Here is a 14,933-nt window from a genome sequence, read left to right as displayed (position 1 = left end):
ACGTTTCATAGCCTCTATAATTTGTAAAAGTATTAATGGTGGTGGGAGCCGAATTGATCCCACACATGCCATGAGTAAATATGATACAGACAGGTAGATAAAGGAAGGAAGGGAGAGAGAGAGGCAGAGAGAGGGGGTAAAATGTGTTAATGTGCCTTTAAAGCATACACAAATTTTTAGATGACTTTGGATACAACGGGAATAACGCTATTTTTGGCCATTATATGACTTGTAGTATGTTCCCCATTTTATCCTATGCAGGCTGTATATGTCTGACTTTCAATCTTCTCAGGACTGGTGGGAGCATCCTGGTGGCTGCGCTGTGTGCTATAAGCTGTATACAGAACCGTAAAACTGCAGATTCTGATCTCTAAATGTCTGTTCTACACACACTGACGTAAAATTATGTTGTAGTACACCGCACAACAAGAGTGAGCAATGGAAATGTGATTTCTGTAACTAAAACACAGTAAACAGTGACTTACTTTTAGCTTGTGAGCATGTCTATGTGAGTATCTTCTGCCATCCCTTCCCCTCCAGTCTACCCTGGTCTCTATATATTTCAGTGAACAGGATTATAAATCTTCTCACCCACGCTTGTTCTAAAGTCTCCATGTCTCCTGTCAATCGGTTGAGAACAGGAGGCGGACAACAAGGTAGTGAGTATTGTTATAGCATTTTAGAGAGACTTTTCAGCTAGAGATGAGCGAGCGTACTCGGAAAAGCACTACTCGCTCGAGTAATTTGCTTTATCAGAGTATCGCTGTGCTCGTCCCTGAAGATTCGGGTGCTGCTGCGGCTGACAGGTGAGTCGCAGCGGGGAGCAGGGGAGAGCGGGTGGGAGAGAGGGAGAGAAAAGCTCCCCGCTCCGTGCCAGCACCCGAATCTTCAGGGACGAGCGGGGAGATACTCGGATAAAGCAAATTACTCGAGCGAGTAGTGCTTTTCCGAGTACGCTCGCTCATCTCTATTTTCAGCACAAATATCTAATTTTAGGTAAATAAAGTAAATAGCAGTTTTGCTAGTTATCATGCTGACTATCATATAAGCAGAAGTTATTTAAAAAGTTAGTGTTTATTTAAATGTAAAGCCATCATAATGCCGAGACTGTGTTACATTGTCTACGCTGATTGTACCCTCACAGACCAGGCACATCCTGACATGTGGATTAGGAGCTTGTAGACCGTTGTTTTAAGGGTGTCACCACATTCTGGTGTTGGTAGATGATGCATAAATTTTACCTAGACTGTCATCTTATATAGGAAGAGGTGTTAGTCAGAAGGGGCCATTTCCTCGTGGTTCCTAGTGACAGGCTGTAGAGATGAGCGAGCATACTCGCTAAGCCAAACTACTCGAGTGAGTAGTGCCTTATTCGAGTACCTGCCCGCTTGTCTCTAACGATTCGGCTGCTGACGCAGGTGACAGGTGAGTTGCGGCGGTGAGCAGGGGGGGAGAGGGAGAGAGAGATCTCCCCTCCGTTCCTCCCCGCTCTCCCCCACCACTCCCTGCTCCCTGCCGGCACCCAAATCTTTAGAGACGAGCAGGCAGGTACTCGATTAAGGCACTACTCGCTCGAGTGATGTGCCTTATCGAGTATGCTCGCTCATCTCTAACAGGCTGCCCTTTAAGTAAATGTCTCATTGTCCCCAGATCATACCATGGTTCACGTGATGTAAAATGTTATAGCACCAAATTATAGCTGGTGGGATATGTATACATACAATATTTTTAGCCTGTTTTTTTTTTTTTCTTTTTTAGTTGTCATGCAGTTTTTGGCATTTTTAAAATCTATAGGTTTGGCGTTTTTTTCTGATATTTTTTGCATAAGCTTCTCTATAGGATATGAACATTGCGAAAAATGCATGGAAAAATGCGAGAAAGAAAAATGCACTTGCAACAAATTTATGTAGCAGTTGAAAAACACTGGCTTTTTTTGCATATGTAAAAAAGTGAGTTTGAGGGAAGCCTCAAGGCTTATTGACTGTGACATCTAACAACAGAGTGTGGATTATCATTGCAGTCATCAGGAGGTCTGTTGTAAGCAGACTTCCCCGGAATGTAGATGAAATGCATTCTATAAACGTACCAGTTGTGCTGTTGTTGACGTGAGTGCCTATTGACATTTATTTGGTTAATGACGGTAGTGTTATAGAGGTAGGAGCGATCATTAAAATGATGTGTACCAAATGTCAGTAAGCAAATCATCATCACAGATGCATGAAATAAGATCTAAGCCATGCAATACAGGTGGTGGGGAAAGACGAAGGAGACGTACAGCAAATACGACCAGCCGTATGAAAAATACAGTTTTCCGCAAAAAATTCACAGTAACATTCTAAGTAACTGAGGACAGCTGAGTATGGCTGGACTATTCAGTCTATCCTAATCGTGGAGCCATGATAGAGGTCAACAGGAAATTGAGTGCCAAAGGGTGTCCATTACTCCATTATCCAAAATATATGACTCACATTTAAACAATCTGCACAAACTATACAGGGGCCGACTTACCTCCTAATGTCATGCCAGCCTCATAACATTTCCGCAAGCGACATGATGGACAGTTTTTCCTCCGGAATTTGTCGATGGTGCAGTCATTCCGGCTCGCACAAAGATATTTCTGCTTTCCTAAATGTGGAAAAGAAGACATGATGATGACAAATTTCGAGAAGGCTAATAAAGTTCATGTTGATATACTCTAGAAATACATTGAGCCGTTAAAAGACGTAAAAAAATAGCCTATTCATAAATATTAAACAAAATAGACGATTCATGATGTATCTCATAGGAAGAAAGAAGGAAAATGAAGTGAGTGTAAACTAGGAACATCACTGGCTCCAAGCAAAGACTGATGACGTCATTCAGTTTTTCCCACTATAGGATCGGCTTAAAGGGGTTGTCCCGCGAAAGCAAGTGGGGGTATACACTTCTGTATGGCCATATTAATGCACTTTGTAATATACATTGTGCATTAAATATGAGCCATACAGAAGTTATTCACTTACCTGTTCCGTTGCTAGCGTCCTCGTCTCCATGGTGCCGTCTAATTTCAGCGTCTAATCGCCCAATTAGACGCACTTGCGCAGTCCGGTCTTCTCCCTGGTGAATGGGGCCGCTCGTGCCGGAGAGCTGGTCCTCGTAGCTCCGCCCTGTCACGTGTGCCGATTCCAGCCAATCAGGAGGCTGGAATCGGCAATGGACCGCACAGAGCCCACGGTGCACCATGGGAGAAGACCCGCGGTGCATCGTGGGTGAAGATCCCGGCGGCCATCTTGCTAAGGTAAGGAAGAAGTCGCCGCAGCGCGGGGATTCGGGTAAGTACTAAACGTTTTTTTTAACACATGCATTGGGTTTGTCTCGCGCGGGACAACCCCTTTAATTCCAAAGTAATATTCTGCATCCAGACTTCCTCCGACCAAACGTCCATGATAGGAACCTTTTAAGCTTTACACTGGATCCAATCCATGGCAAAAATTGTGTTTTTCCATTTGGCTGCAAACACAATTACACATTTTAAAATTTAGCTTAAAGGGGTCGTCCCGCGCCGAAACGGTTTTTTTTTTTTTTTTTAACCCCCCCCCCGTTCGGCGCGAGACAACCCCGATGCAGGGGTTAAAAAAACAACCCGCACAGCGCTTACCTGAATCCCGGCGGTCCGGCGTCTTCATACTTACCTGCTGAAGATGGCCGCCGGGATCCTCTGTCTCCGTGGACCGCAGGGCTTCTGTGCGGTCCATTGCCGATTCCAGCCTCCTGATTGGCTGGAATCGGCACGTGACGGGGCGGAGCTACACGGAGCCGGCATTCTACACGAGCGGCCCCATAGAAGACTGCAGAAGACCCGGACTGCGCAAGCGCGGCTAATTTGGCCATCGGAGGGCGAAAATTAGTCGGCTCCATGGGAATGAGGACGCCAGCAACGGAGCAGGTAAGTATAAAACTTTTTATAACTTCTGTATGGCTCATAATTAATGCACAATGTACATTACAAAGTGCATTATTATGGCCATACAGAAGTGTATAGACCCACTTGCTGCCGCGGGACAGCCCCTTTAATTGTTTATGAGTTTCCCTAATATTTATTTAAAGCGCTCTAAAAAGCATAATCTTTCTGTTAGCATTTCAAGCGACGGGAGGCATGGTACAGGTTGGCAACTACAGTGAAATATAAAGCCAATCACATCTATAATATGAATAAAGAAGAAAAAGCACAGGCATAAATACAGTGAGATTAGATGTATACAAGATCCATTTATATCGCTTGCCAAAATACAATAAAATGCATCACCAACTACAGAGCTGAAATAAGTGAGATACAGTACACTGGGTGGACTTTAACATGTGTCCACGCCCATCAAAGTTTAAAGGGGTTGTCCAATGAAAGTTATGGTTAATAGTTAAATTCGGCCCAAATTCTAAACATATTTTGTATTTATTATTAGTATTTATTTTAGGGCTAATGTCCGTGATCAGACACCCGCCGCGAATTCCGCAGCTATGTCCGTCCATAGACATGTTGTGTTAAGTGATTCTTCCCTGCCCACGAGCGGAAATCAACTGCGATGTTCCGCTCATGTCGGAGAATTGCAGCGTGTTCTATTCTGTGCGGAAAAATGCACAGACGGTTTCCATTGCAGTCAATAGAAACCATCCGTCCTGCAATACTTAGAGGTACTAAGATACATTAGAGGTGAGTATAGGGTCTCTGGGGGGTTCCGGGTCTGATCCCGCTGCGATATTTTGCAGACGGAATCTGACCCGGCCGTGGGCATCAGGCCTTAAAGTGCCATTAATTTTAAGGTGCAGCACAAATGAAAAATTAGCAGTTTAACTACCTTACATATATAAAACAACAGAAAGAAACATCTACTAAATGACTAAAACTCATGGAGGGAGAGATGTATAAATATATCAGGGCATAATACAGAGATCTCTCCCAAAGGCCGCCTGCACACGGGCGGGTCGGATCCGGCGGCGAGGATTCTCGCCGAGGGCCCCGACCCCAGCGCCTGCAGGGGGAGCGCATACTTACCCGCGCCCGGCGGCCCCGGCTCTTTCATGTGCCGGCTGCCGGGTAGCTGGCGCATGCGCAGATCGGAGCCGGCGGCCGGGTGAGTGACGTTTCTGTGCGGGGCCCTGCGAGCCCCGCACAGAAATAGGACATGCCACAGTTTGCTTGCCGCGTGAGATTTCGCATGGCCAAACCGTGGCCGTCTGCATAGGAGTGCGTATTGTAATGCACTCCTATGCAGGCTTTCAGTGGCGGAAATCCCACGGGAAATCCCACCGCATGATTTCCGCCCGTGTGCAGGCGGTTATAATCTATATATATAAAGACGAAAGCCCACACTGACTGACTGACTTGACACTAATTCTCCAACTTCCAGATGTCGTAGAAACTTGAAATTTGGCACAAGCATTGATTATCTCCAAAATAGGAAAAGTAGAGGGGTCCCAACTCGATTATTCAATTCTAGCGCAAAAGAATTAGTGTCCAAATTTTATGTACGGAATCTAATTCTCTCACTTTCCGGTGTCATAGAAACTTGAAATTTGGCACGAGCATTGATTATGTCATAAATAGGAAAAGGTAATGGGTCCCAACTCAATTATTCAATTCTAAGCGCAAAAGAATTAGCGTCCAAATTTTACATACAGAATTTAAATCTCTCACTTCCCGATGTCATAGAAACTTGAAATTTGGCATGAGCATTGATTATGACATAAATAGGAAAAGTTAATGGGTCCCAACTCGATTATTTATTTCTAAGTGATTAGCGTCCAAATTTTACGTACGTAATCTAATTCTCTCACTTCCCGATGTCATATAAACTTGAAATCGGCACGGCATTGATTAAGTCATAAGTAAGAAAAGTTAATGGGTCCCAACTCGATTATTTAATTCTAAGTGCAAAAGAATTAGCGTCCAAATTTTTCGTACGTAATCTAATTCTCTCACTTCCCAATGTCATAGAAAATTGAAATTTGGCACGGGCATTAATTATATCATAAATAGGAAAAGTTAATGGGACCCAACTCGATTATTCAATTCTAAGTGCAAAAGAATTAACGTCCAAATTTTACGTATGGAATCTAATTCTCTCACTTCCCGGTGTCATAGAAACTTGAAATTTGGCACAAGGATTGATTATGTCATAAATAGGAAAAGTTAATAAGTCCCAACTCGATTATTTAATTCTAAGCGCAAAAGAATTAGCATCCAAATTTTTCGTACGTAATCTAATTCACTTCCCAATGTCATAGAAACTTGAAATTTGGCACGGGCATTGATTATGTCATAAATAGGAAAAGTTAATGGGTCCCAACTCGATTATTCAATTCTAAGCGGAAAAGAAATAGCATCCAAATTTTACGTGCGGAATCAAAATCTCTCACTTCCCGATGTCATAGAAACTTGAAATTTGGCATGGGTATTGATTATGTCATAAATAGGAAAAGCTAGTGGGTCCCAACTCGATTATTCAATTCTAAGAGCAAAAGAATTAGCGTCCAAATTTTGCGTACAGAATTTAAATCTCTCACTTCTGGATGTCATTGAAACTTGAAATTTGGCATGAGCATTGATTATGACATAAATAGGAAAAGTTAATGGGTCCCAACAACGATTAATTATTTCTAAGCGCAAAAGAATTAGCATCCAAATTTTACATACGTAATCTAATTCTCTCACTTCCCGATGTCATATAAACTTGAAATCGGCACGGGCATTGATTAAGTCATAAGTTGGAAAAGTTAATGGGTCCCAACTCGATTATTCAATTCTAAGCTCAAAAGAATTAGCGTCCAAATTTTATGTACGTAATGTAATTCTCTCACTTCCTGATGTCATTTTATATAAAGGAATTGTCGCATGGTTACCTCCACGTGGTGTTTCCTGGGTAAGCAAAGAACCATGCAAAATGGTGAACATATGTTTTTCCTCGGTATCTCTAAAGTAACCACGACTTCATAAGATTTTCTGTGTGAACACCAGATAAACACCAGTACCAAATTAACTTGTGCGAAGCCGGGCATATCAGCTAGTCTATTTATAACCAGGACTGTGATTGTAACAAGGGATTACCATCTATGTCTTTAGGAAAGGTGGTTTGTACACCGACATAGAAGGGGGTTCTTTACTGTAAGAGCAGAGAATATAGAACAAATTGCCTGAGGAGGCAACAATGGCAAATTTGATAAAATAGTTGAAGAGGGACGTGGACGCCTTTCTTGAGTGATACAATATTGTATGTTATAATCATTAATAACCTCATAAAGGTTGTTGATCCAGGGATTATTCCGATTGTCAGATTAGAGTCTTAAAAGAATTTTTCCCTTAAATAGGGAAAATTGGCTTCTACCTCATTGGTTTTTTTGCCTTCCTCTGGATCAACATTGAGGGATAATAGGCTGAACTGAATGGACATATATTTTTTTCAGTCTTACATACTATGTTACTATGTAACAGTCAAATGGAGGCTCTAATATCCTGTTGGGGTGCCTCTAGCTTGGATCCAAGATGTGATATGGGTGGGCATGTAGGTATGCAGATTCTGTATGGTATCCTATGGTATATATCGGTACACATTTGCTATAACTGAGCCTCTAGAACATGCAAACTTGTAGGTTGTTGAAGTTGGCATCCCAGGTTATCCTATGCACGTTTTATTGATGATAAATCTGGCAACCAGGCAAGCCATTGCTGCTGAGCTGTCGTTGTCCCTTGTACTACTACTAGTGGTTACTGTCTGTTGTATGCAATGAATCTCCAGACCATCACATCTGCAGTGGGTGTAGTGTGCTGTCCCACAGCAAAGGCATGATTGAGGTTCTCTCCCCTAGGCCTCCAGACACAAACAAAGCCATCGTCAGTGCCCAAACTAAACCTGGAGTATTCACTGAAGACAATCCGGTTCCACTCCGTAGCAGTCCAGTTTCGTCATTGGAAACGGAGGTGACAGTGGATGGGTGTCAAAGGCAGTATATATAATGGACACCTTCAGACCAAATGTCCTTTACCCAAGCACCTGGAAATTATTCTGACAGACACAAGCGTCTATAACGATGGTACCACTAGTCTATGGATGGCAGAGAACAAAACAGTTGGAGCTGCTTGTGCTTGTCAGTTGATCAGACAATCTTCTCTATTGGTGGTCTGTTGAGGACATCCTGAGTCTGGTAGCTATGCGTATGTTCCCTCCTTCCTCCACTGGTCCCAACACCTCCAAACAGTCTGGTCAGAACAGCCAGGTGACAGGCAATTCGTTGATACAACTATCCAGCTTCTTGCATTCCAATAATGCTCCCCCTCCAAAACTCTGTTAACTGGGTGAAATCTCTTTGCATCATAGAGGTGACTAGTGGTCAAGCTTTACACAAGTGGAAAAAGAAGTCCACTACACACAAGTAGCCTCCGAGAGCCTTTTTATAGGCCAAGGGTGGAACCACTTTTAGGGCCTCAAGTGGCAAGACTGTTCATCTAATCATGCCACAACTCTAATCATTTGCATATCTGCCTGAGATGGAACTGCATGCCGAGTTTTGCAGTAAAACGACAACTCCTTCTAGGTACTTGATTTTTTTAGCTAAAGAATGTAAAAGAACGCCACTCAAACACTGCATGAATAACACACGATAAAGGGTGTGTGAAGGAAGCCTTAGGCTTAGTCCTGGAAAACCCATTTAACCATAAGAATACTTTATTTTTTTAAGAGCTATTTAGCTTAGGCATGTTGTTGTAAGGTCAGTAGGTAAAGCTGTTTCTGGATACCCAAAAATATGAACATTCATAGAAATCATGAATTCAACTGAACTTTAACTTTCATCAAAAGCAACATTTTTCATGAAGCCATCATGTTCTCTCTGCAACTACATTAGTCACACAAAGCTTAAAAAGCTTTATTGAGATGTGTTAATTCTTAAGTGCGGATCATGGCAGTGTAGGGAATTGCAGCTTTTTGGTCACTTACAAACAGCTCTAAGCTTCCAAGCCAATAATGTACTTGACTGAAATTCTAACAGGTAATTACTCTGATTAGGAGTCATTGACAGATCACTTTTCATACACAACCAGGCCTCAGAGCACACAAATAAACGAGCAAGAGAATATGATTTCTGCCAAACACTAGACCCTGCGATCTGATTTCATGCAGCTTGCCAGTTTTGAAATATAGCTCCCCCAGTGCTTGGCCTAATATTCAAGGTTGTATTAATGCTGTCCAGGTCAATATTTACGTAGTACAAACTTCATCCAGATTGCACTTTGGAATCTGAACTACATTGGGAACGCCGAGTCTGTTTTTAGAAAAAAAAAATCATTTTTGACCTTTTAAATATTTGATATCGAAGACTACAAATCAAGTTTATAGGTTTGTGCCCTTTCAACAATCACCAATGATAACCCATTTCCTATGTGACTTTTCCTTTTTTCTTATTGTATGACTGCTTTTGATTGTTGTTGTCATGGTAACTAACAGACTCCTGACAAGTTAAAGAAGACTATTGTCAGTTTTTCAGTTTTACTTGAAAAAGCATCGAGTTAAGTAATGTGTCTGAAAGTAACCTTCTCTGTCTATAATTGAGCCTTCTCTAGCATCTACAAGTAATTTTCTATCATTCGTGCTGACCTGCAGTAAAAGGATTCTAACAAATTAAAGCAACTCTCCAAGCTCTCCCTAACTAAGGCACAGTTGGCTCAGTAAGGGCTCAGTCACACGGGCGTTTTTTTGCCCGATTTGCAGATGTGCTTGCGATCTGCAAATATATATACCCAATGCTTTGCAATAGGATCGGTCCCATTATGATAGGTTCATCGCGGAAAATCGTGGCATGCCGCCATTTTTGTACGCAAGTTGAAAATCGCAGCGGATTTCCGCTTATGTACATCGGGCGGCGTTTTCCATAGTTCTTCTATGAAAAGCGTTTCATGCGTTATCCGCGTTCGGATTATCGCTGTGGATAACGCAATGAAATATCGCCTGTGGACAGGAGGCCTGAGTGTAAATGCATCTACCTGATAATCTTTTTCACATTCATGGTTTAGTAGCCAATATTTGGTTGCTATTGCTGTAAGTGTGGGTTTTTACACAAGACTTTTCTTTTAAAAAAAAATTTTTGGGGCAGTTTTTCAAGCATTTCTTTTTTAAGCACAAGCCAAAAGTATATTTCAAAGATATGGGGCATATAAAGGAAATACTTGTATTTCTCCCTCTTGTTGGAACCACTTCTGGCTTTGCCTCAAAAAAATGCACGAAAAACTGCCACAAAAACTTGTGTTTGAAGCCACCCTACTGGAAATTTGTTCTGCGTCCACCGACTTCTTACTGCAAATGGGAGGTAGAGAGACTACCAGGCTATCTCAGATTCCTTGTAGACACAGTAGCCAACTCAGAGATGTCACAATTTGAAAGTGTAATATGTGCGAGATTTGACATCCCTCTCCTGGATCACACCGCCTAAAATAGGCCAGTGGAGCTAATTGTAGCCAATTTTCAGGGAATCTGGGTTTTATAAGAGACCCACCACACTGCTCCTGGCCTAAGCAACAATGTCCATTAAAGGGGTTGTCCCGCGCCGAAACGGGTTTTTTTTTTTTTTCAATAGCCCCCCCGTTTGGCGCGAGACAAACCCGATGCAGGGGTTTAAAAAAAAACCCGGATAGTACTTACCTGAATCCCCGCGCTCCGGTGACTTCTTACTTACCTTGCGAAGATGGCCGCCGGGATCTTCACCCATGGTGGACCGCAGGTCTTCTCCCATGGTGCACCGTGGGCTCTGTGCGTTCCATTGCCGATTCCAGCCTCCTGATTGGCTGGAATCGGCACACGTGACGGGGCGGAGCTACGAGGAGCAGCTCTCCGGCACGAGCGGCCCCATTCAGAAGGGAGAAGACCGGACTGCGCAAGCGCGTCTAATCGGGCGATTAGACGCTGCAATTAGACGGCTCCATGGAGACGAGGACGCTAGCAACGGAACAGGTAAGTGAATAACTTCTGTATGGCTCATAATTAATGCATGATGTACATTACAAAGTGCATTAATATGGCCATACAGAAGTGCTGAACCCCACTTGCTTTCGCGGGACAACCCCTTTAAGTTCAAGTGTCCTGATGGGCTGTGATATTCCTCATACTTTTGTTACTGAATTGGGTTGCACATTTGACTATGTCCTGGTCTGCTGCCCACCTTGAGCTTAGCCTGTCTAACATTTCTCTCCAAACAGTGCCTACCACAAACCTTGTTTCACCTGACTGCAATTTCTGCCCTCAAACTTGGTACCATCACTTTGTGTCATGAGTTAATTTAAAGGTTAGCTGTTGCTTATGGAGAGTGACTTGAGTATGCCCTACAAGAAAGTACAGAACCCTTTACAAGAGCTAGGATTGAAGATTGAAAATCCATTAGCAATCCATTGGATCCATTGGCCATAAATGCCACTGATGTCTCTCTGCCTAGAGTCTATGAGCTGGACACTAAATTTACACAGCAACGTACCCACCGATACCAGATTTTTCAGGCCTCACTAAAATGTATAAAAGATAAGTTGGCCAGGCAAATCTTCAGTAGGTGAACTCACTTCTTTGCCCAAGCAAATTGAAATTAGACAATGTGAGAGGCAATACAAGACCAATCATGTATGTAGAGTTCCTAGGCTTGCGCCGTCATTTTAGAGGCTACTGTTATCTCCTGTGCCAGTTTCCCAGAATTAGCCAATGCAGGTGAAAAGACTTAGGCTCACCAAGAAAGAATGTCAATGCAGACATGCCAACAATCTATGTCTTTACTGTAGTGACAGTAAAAATGGTTCAGTGAAGCTAGGAAACTCCAGCGCCTAGGGTAAACAGGCAAAATGACCTCTTCTTGCAAGATCACTTTTCCAGTTCGATTCTTTCATCGTTCATACCTTACTTGACACTGGAACAGTAGGCAGTGTTATTCAGTCCTTGGTCACCCAGTATCAAATTTACATATCCACATAAAAAACCCTTTACATATCTCCTATGAATAGTGATATTCTTTTTGAGACTGTCCGTTTTGTTACCTTGCCAATGACACTGCAAATAAGTGCACTCCACCAACAACAGATTTCTCTTTATGTCTTACAGAAGTTCTTAAGTCTGCTTCTCTTGGTTCTACTGAACTGCAAATACATACACCCAGTGTTAATTATAATATCAGCAAAACCATTGGTTGGAGTAACTTTTTGCTGAAAGGGCTGTATCTGATTGGCTGAGTGCTCAGACAATCATAGGCAGTGCTCAGCTATTCAATGAATGAAAGCTGAGTGCTTCCTGTGATTGGTCACAGCACTCAGCCAATCATAGGCAGCACTCGGCCATTCATTGAATTAATCTGACAATTGTCTAAGTGTATAGCATCCCTCACTCTCCTCCTCGCCATACCGTGCACATCTTCAGCCCCTTTACCTTCTATATTACCCCATTATTTGTAGTATGTAAGCTCGTTGGAGCAGGACCCTCACCCCTACTGTTTCCATCAACTGATTACTATGTAACCGTGGTTTTGTTTTTATTCCCCCTGTCTTGTAAGCACTGCGGAATAGGTGGGCGCTACATAAATAAAGATTATTATTATTATAAGTAAATGTCCTAAACAGTGAATTACATGTAACCCAGGTATGTGGTCAATATGTCATAATAAGAACTCATAAAAGTAGTGTATAGGTATAAACATGTTAAAAATAAGAACATGGGTTGATCATGCCCTCACTGTCTTGATTGATAATTCTAGTTTGCTGAATAGATGGAGAAACTGGATGTAGTAAGACTTGTAGACTGGCAGATAAAACAAATACTGGGAAGATGGATACAATGTGTCAACAAATAATTACAAATGGAAATAGGAATAATTAATCTTACTTTTACCAGGTTTGCTGGTATTATGGGCTTTGACAAAAACGCTTGGCATGGTCTCTAATTTAGTGTCTTTTACATGCCATTGGTTTCACGAGTTCCAAACTAGTGACAGGTTCCCTTTAAATTATGTGCCAACCTTCAACCATTCATTCTCAAGCTCATTCATACAATACATCACAGCATCTCCATGCAGTTTAGGTAAAAATTGGAAACCAGTGTTATGTATGGTTTAAAGGCTATGGTGCAAAATGTTTAAAAAAACCATATTGCAAAAATGCTTTTCAGCCAAAAATATATGCATTTACTGTAGTTTATTGGGATTTTTTTAAAATATCAGCTGACCATGCTTAAAAGAAATAATAAAAACAAATGTATGTGGTACTCTGTAATTTATCAGTAAAGACCGAAGAAATCTGGTATTGTAAAGTCAAAATAGGTAAAGTTGTTGTGTTTTCAATTCTCTGTAATAGGAGATTTTGCCAACCAGCGCTAGGACCGGTTACCACTCATCTTCTCTGACTAGTAGATATATGTGTTTGCAATCTGAGCAATCCTCTGAAATGTCCATAACATATTGTACAATAGTTCATGCTGTCTCCATCTTCACTCATTGTAACTCACTCCTCCACAATGACTTCACTGACATATACTGTCCTTTCACTACCCTTAAAACCAGTAACACTCCGTTTTACTCCCATGTAGAAAGCTGGCAAACTGCCTATACTGTGCATTGTAATGTAACCCCAAGTCTCCTATAATCTGAACCACAGCACAACAGGACTCCTAGATTATGGTAATTACCATAGAGAATGGTAAGCGTTTGCAGGCTTAGTGCATGATGACAAGTGAGGTTGCATGCTCTCAAACCATGTGCTCAATATTGACGCTACTGTATATATCTGCAAGTCCTTTTTCTTTTCCGTAGCAGCATTCAGTGCTAGATAAAGGACCTCTGGACTGAAACGTCACATGTATGGATTGCCTTTAATAAAAAAAATATATATATAGGATTATGATGAGGCGTTACTTCCACGTTGTGAGGTCTTATTTTGTGACTGAGGCTGAGCACTGGCCAGCATGCTCATGGCAAGGCTGCATGAATAGTTCGAAAGAGGCTTGATAGCGGGTGCCAGACAGATGGAACATTGCATTTCCGAAGTTCTGCAGGCATTTAAAATTCCTTGATGCACAGGGTCAGGTCACGTGCGTAGCAGGAATACATCATAGAAGGCATTACAGTGCACTGGTTGCCCACGGGTGCTTAATGATCGCGATTGGTGGAATTCTCCGCACAAACAGAGAAGTGATTCCAGCAGAAGTCACATCCGCACTCAATGCAGGAGGCCTCACACGAACAACCTACAGGTCAGTATAGCGTTCTTCAGCTTCCATGGGACATGGGAGTAGAAGATCCACCAGAGGGCCTTCTGTCCCTCATTTCAGCGGTTAGTAAAAGTCTCAGCACCGGGACACCCACTGATCAAAACTTTTGACATGTTGCTATGATATGTCAAAAGGTTTTAAGGAATTCCTTAATTGGCCCCGAATTTTGGACCTAAAAACAACATGGTGGACATACACTTTTTTCTTTACTAGGAGATCATCCATTTATCTCATAAACCTTAGATACAAGCTGACTGTGGCTTTAAGGTAACAGGCTTTCGGCCACTTCATGTTGTACAGTAAGATACCAGGCACACTTAGTCATGCCAAAAATGGAGGGGAGCTGTCAGTCTGCACACAGCAGGCGGGAAGATACTGGAGCGGTCCGTTCCCGTGACTTGGAGCTCAGCTCCGAGTCACACTTCAAAGGATTTTAAATCTGAAACGCTGCAGCGCTCACAGGGGCAATAGGCTTCTCTGTCTCAGGTTAATGCCTCCTGTGTTTCGGGCAGCATGAATCCCTTTAAGTGTCTGCCAGCTGAAAATGTAATGGATCAGGGGAAAATTAACATGCATGTTCTCTGTAAGATGTCTACGAGATGAAAATCTCACAGACTCACATACAGTATAGACAAGGTGTTCCTCTGTTTGCAGACCTGTTAGCGGGGTATAGTGGTC

At 42.4% G+C, this 14,933-nt stretch overlaps 1 protein-coding gene across 2 annotated transcripts in view; it reads right to left on the bottom strand.

Moving 5' to 3' along the window:
- The window catches only part of AR (androgen receptor), a 257,798-nt gene that overhangs the window by 56,725 nt on the left and 186,140 nt on the right, over positions 1-14,933 (bottom strand). The window contains exon 3 of one of the 2 annotated variants that reach the window (XM_066580978.1): positions 2,509-2,625. The exons of the other annotated variant lie outside the window; for it this stretch is intronic. Coding sequence (XP_066437075.1) covers positions 2,509-2,625 — 117 coding nt within the window. The remainder of the gene's footprint in view (positions 1-2,508; positions 2,626-14,933) is intronic. 2 annotated transcript variants of the gene reach the window in all.

This window comes from Eleutherodactylus coqui, chromosome 10 (assembly GCF_035609145.1).
Source record: "Eleutherodactylus coqui strain aEleCoq1 chromosome 10, aEleCoq1.hap1, whole genome shotgun sequence".
Taxonomy (NCBI): Eukaryota; Metazoa; Chordata; class Amphibia; order Anura; family Eleutherodactylidae; genus Eleutherodactylus; species Eleutherodactylus coqui.
The sequence above is the reverse complement of the archived record's forward strand: the minus strand, read 5'-3'. Positions and strand labels throughout refer to the sequence as shown.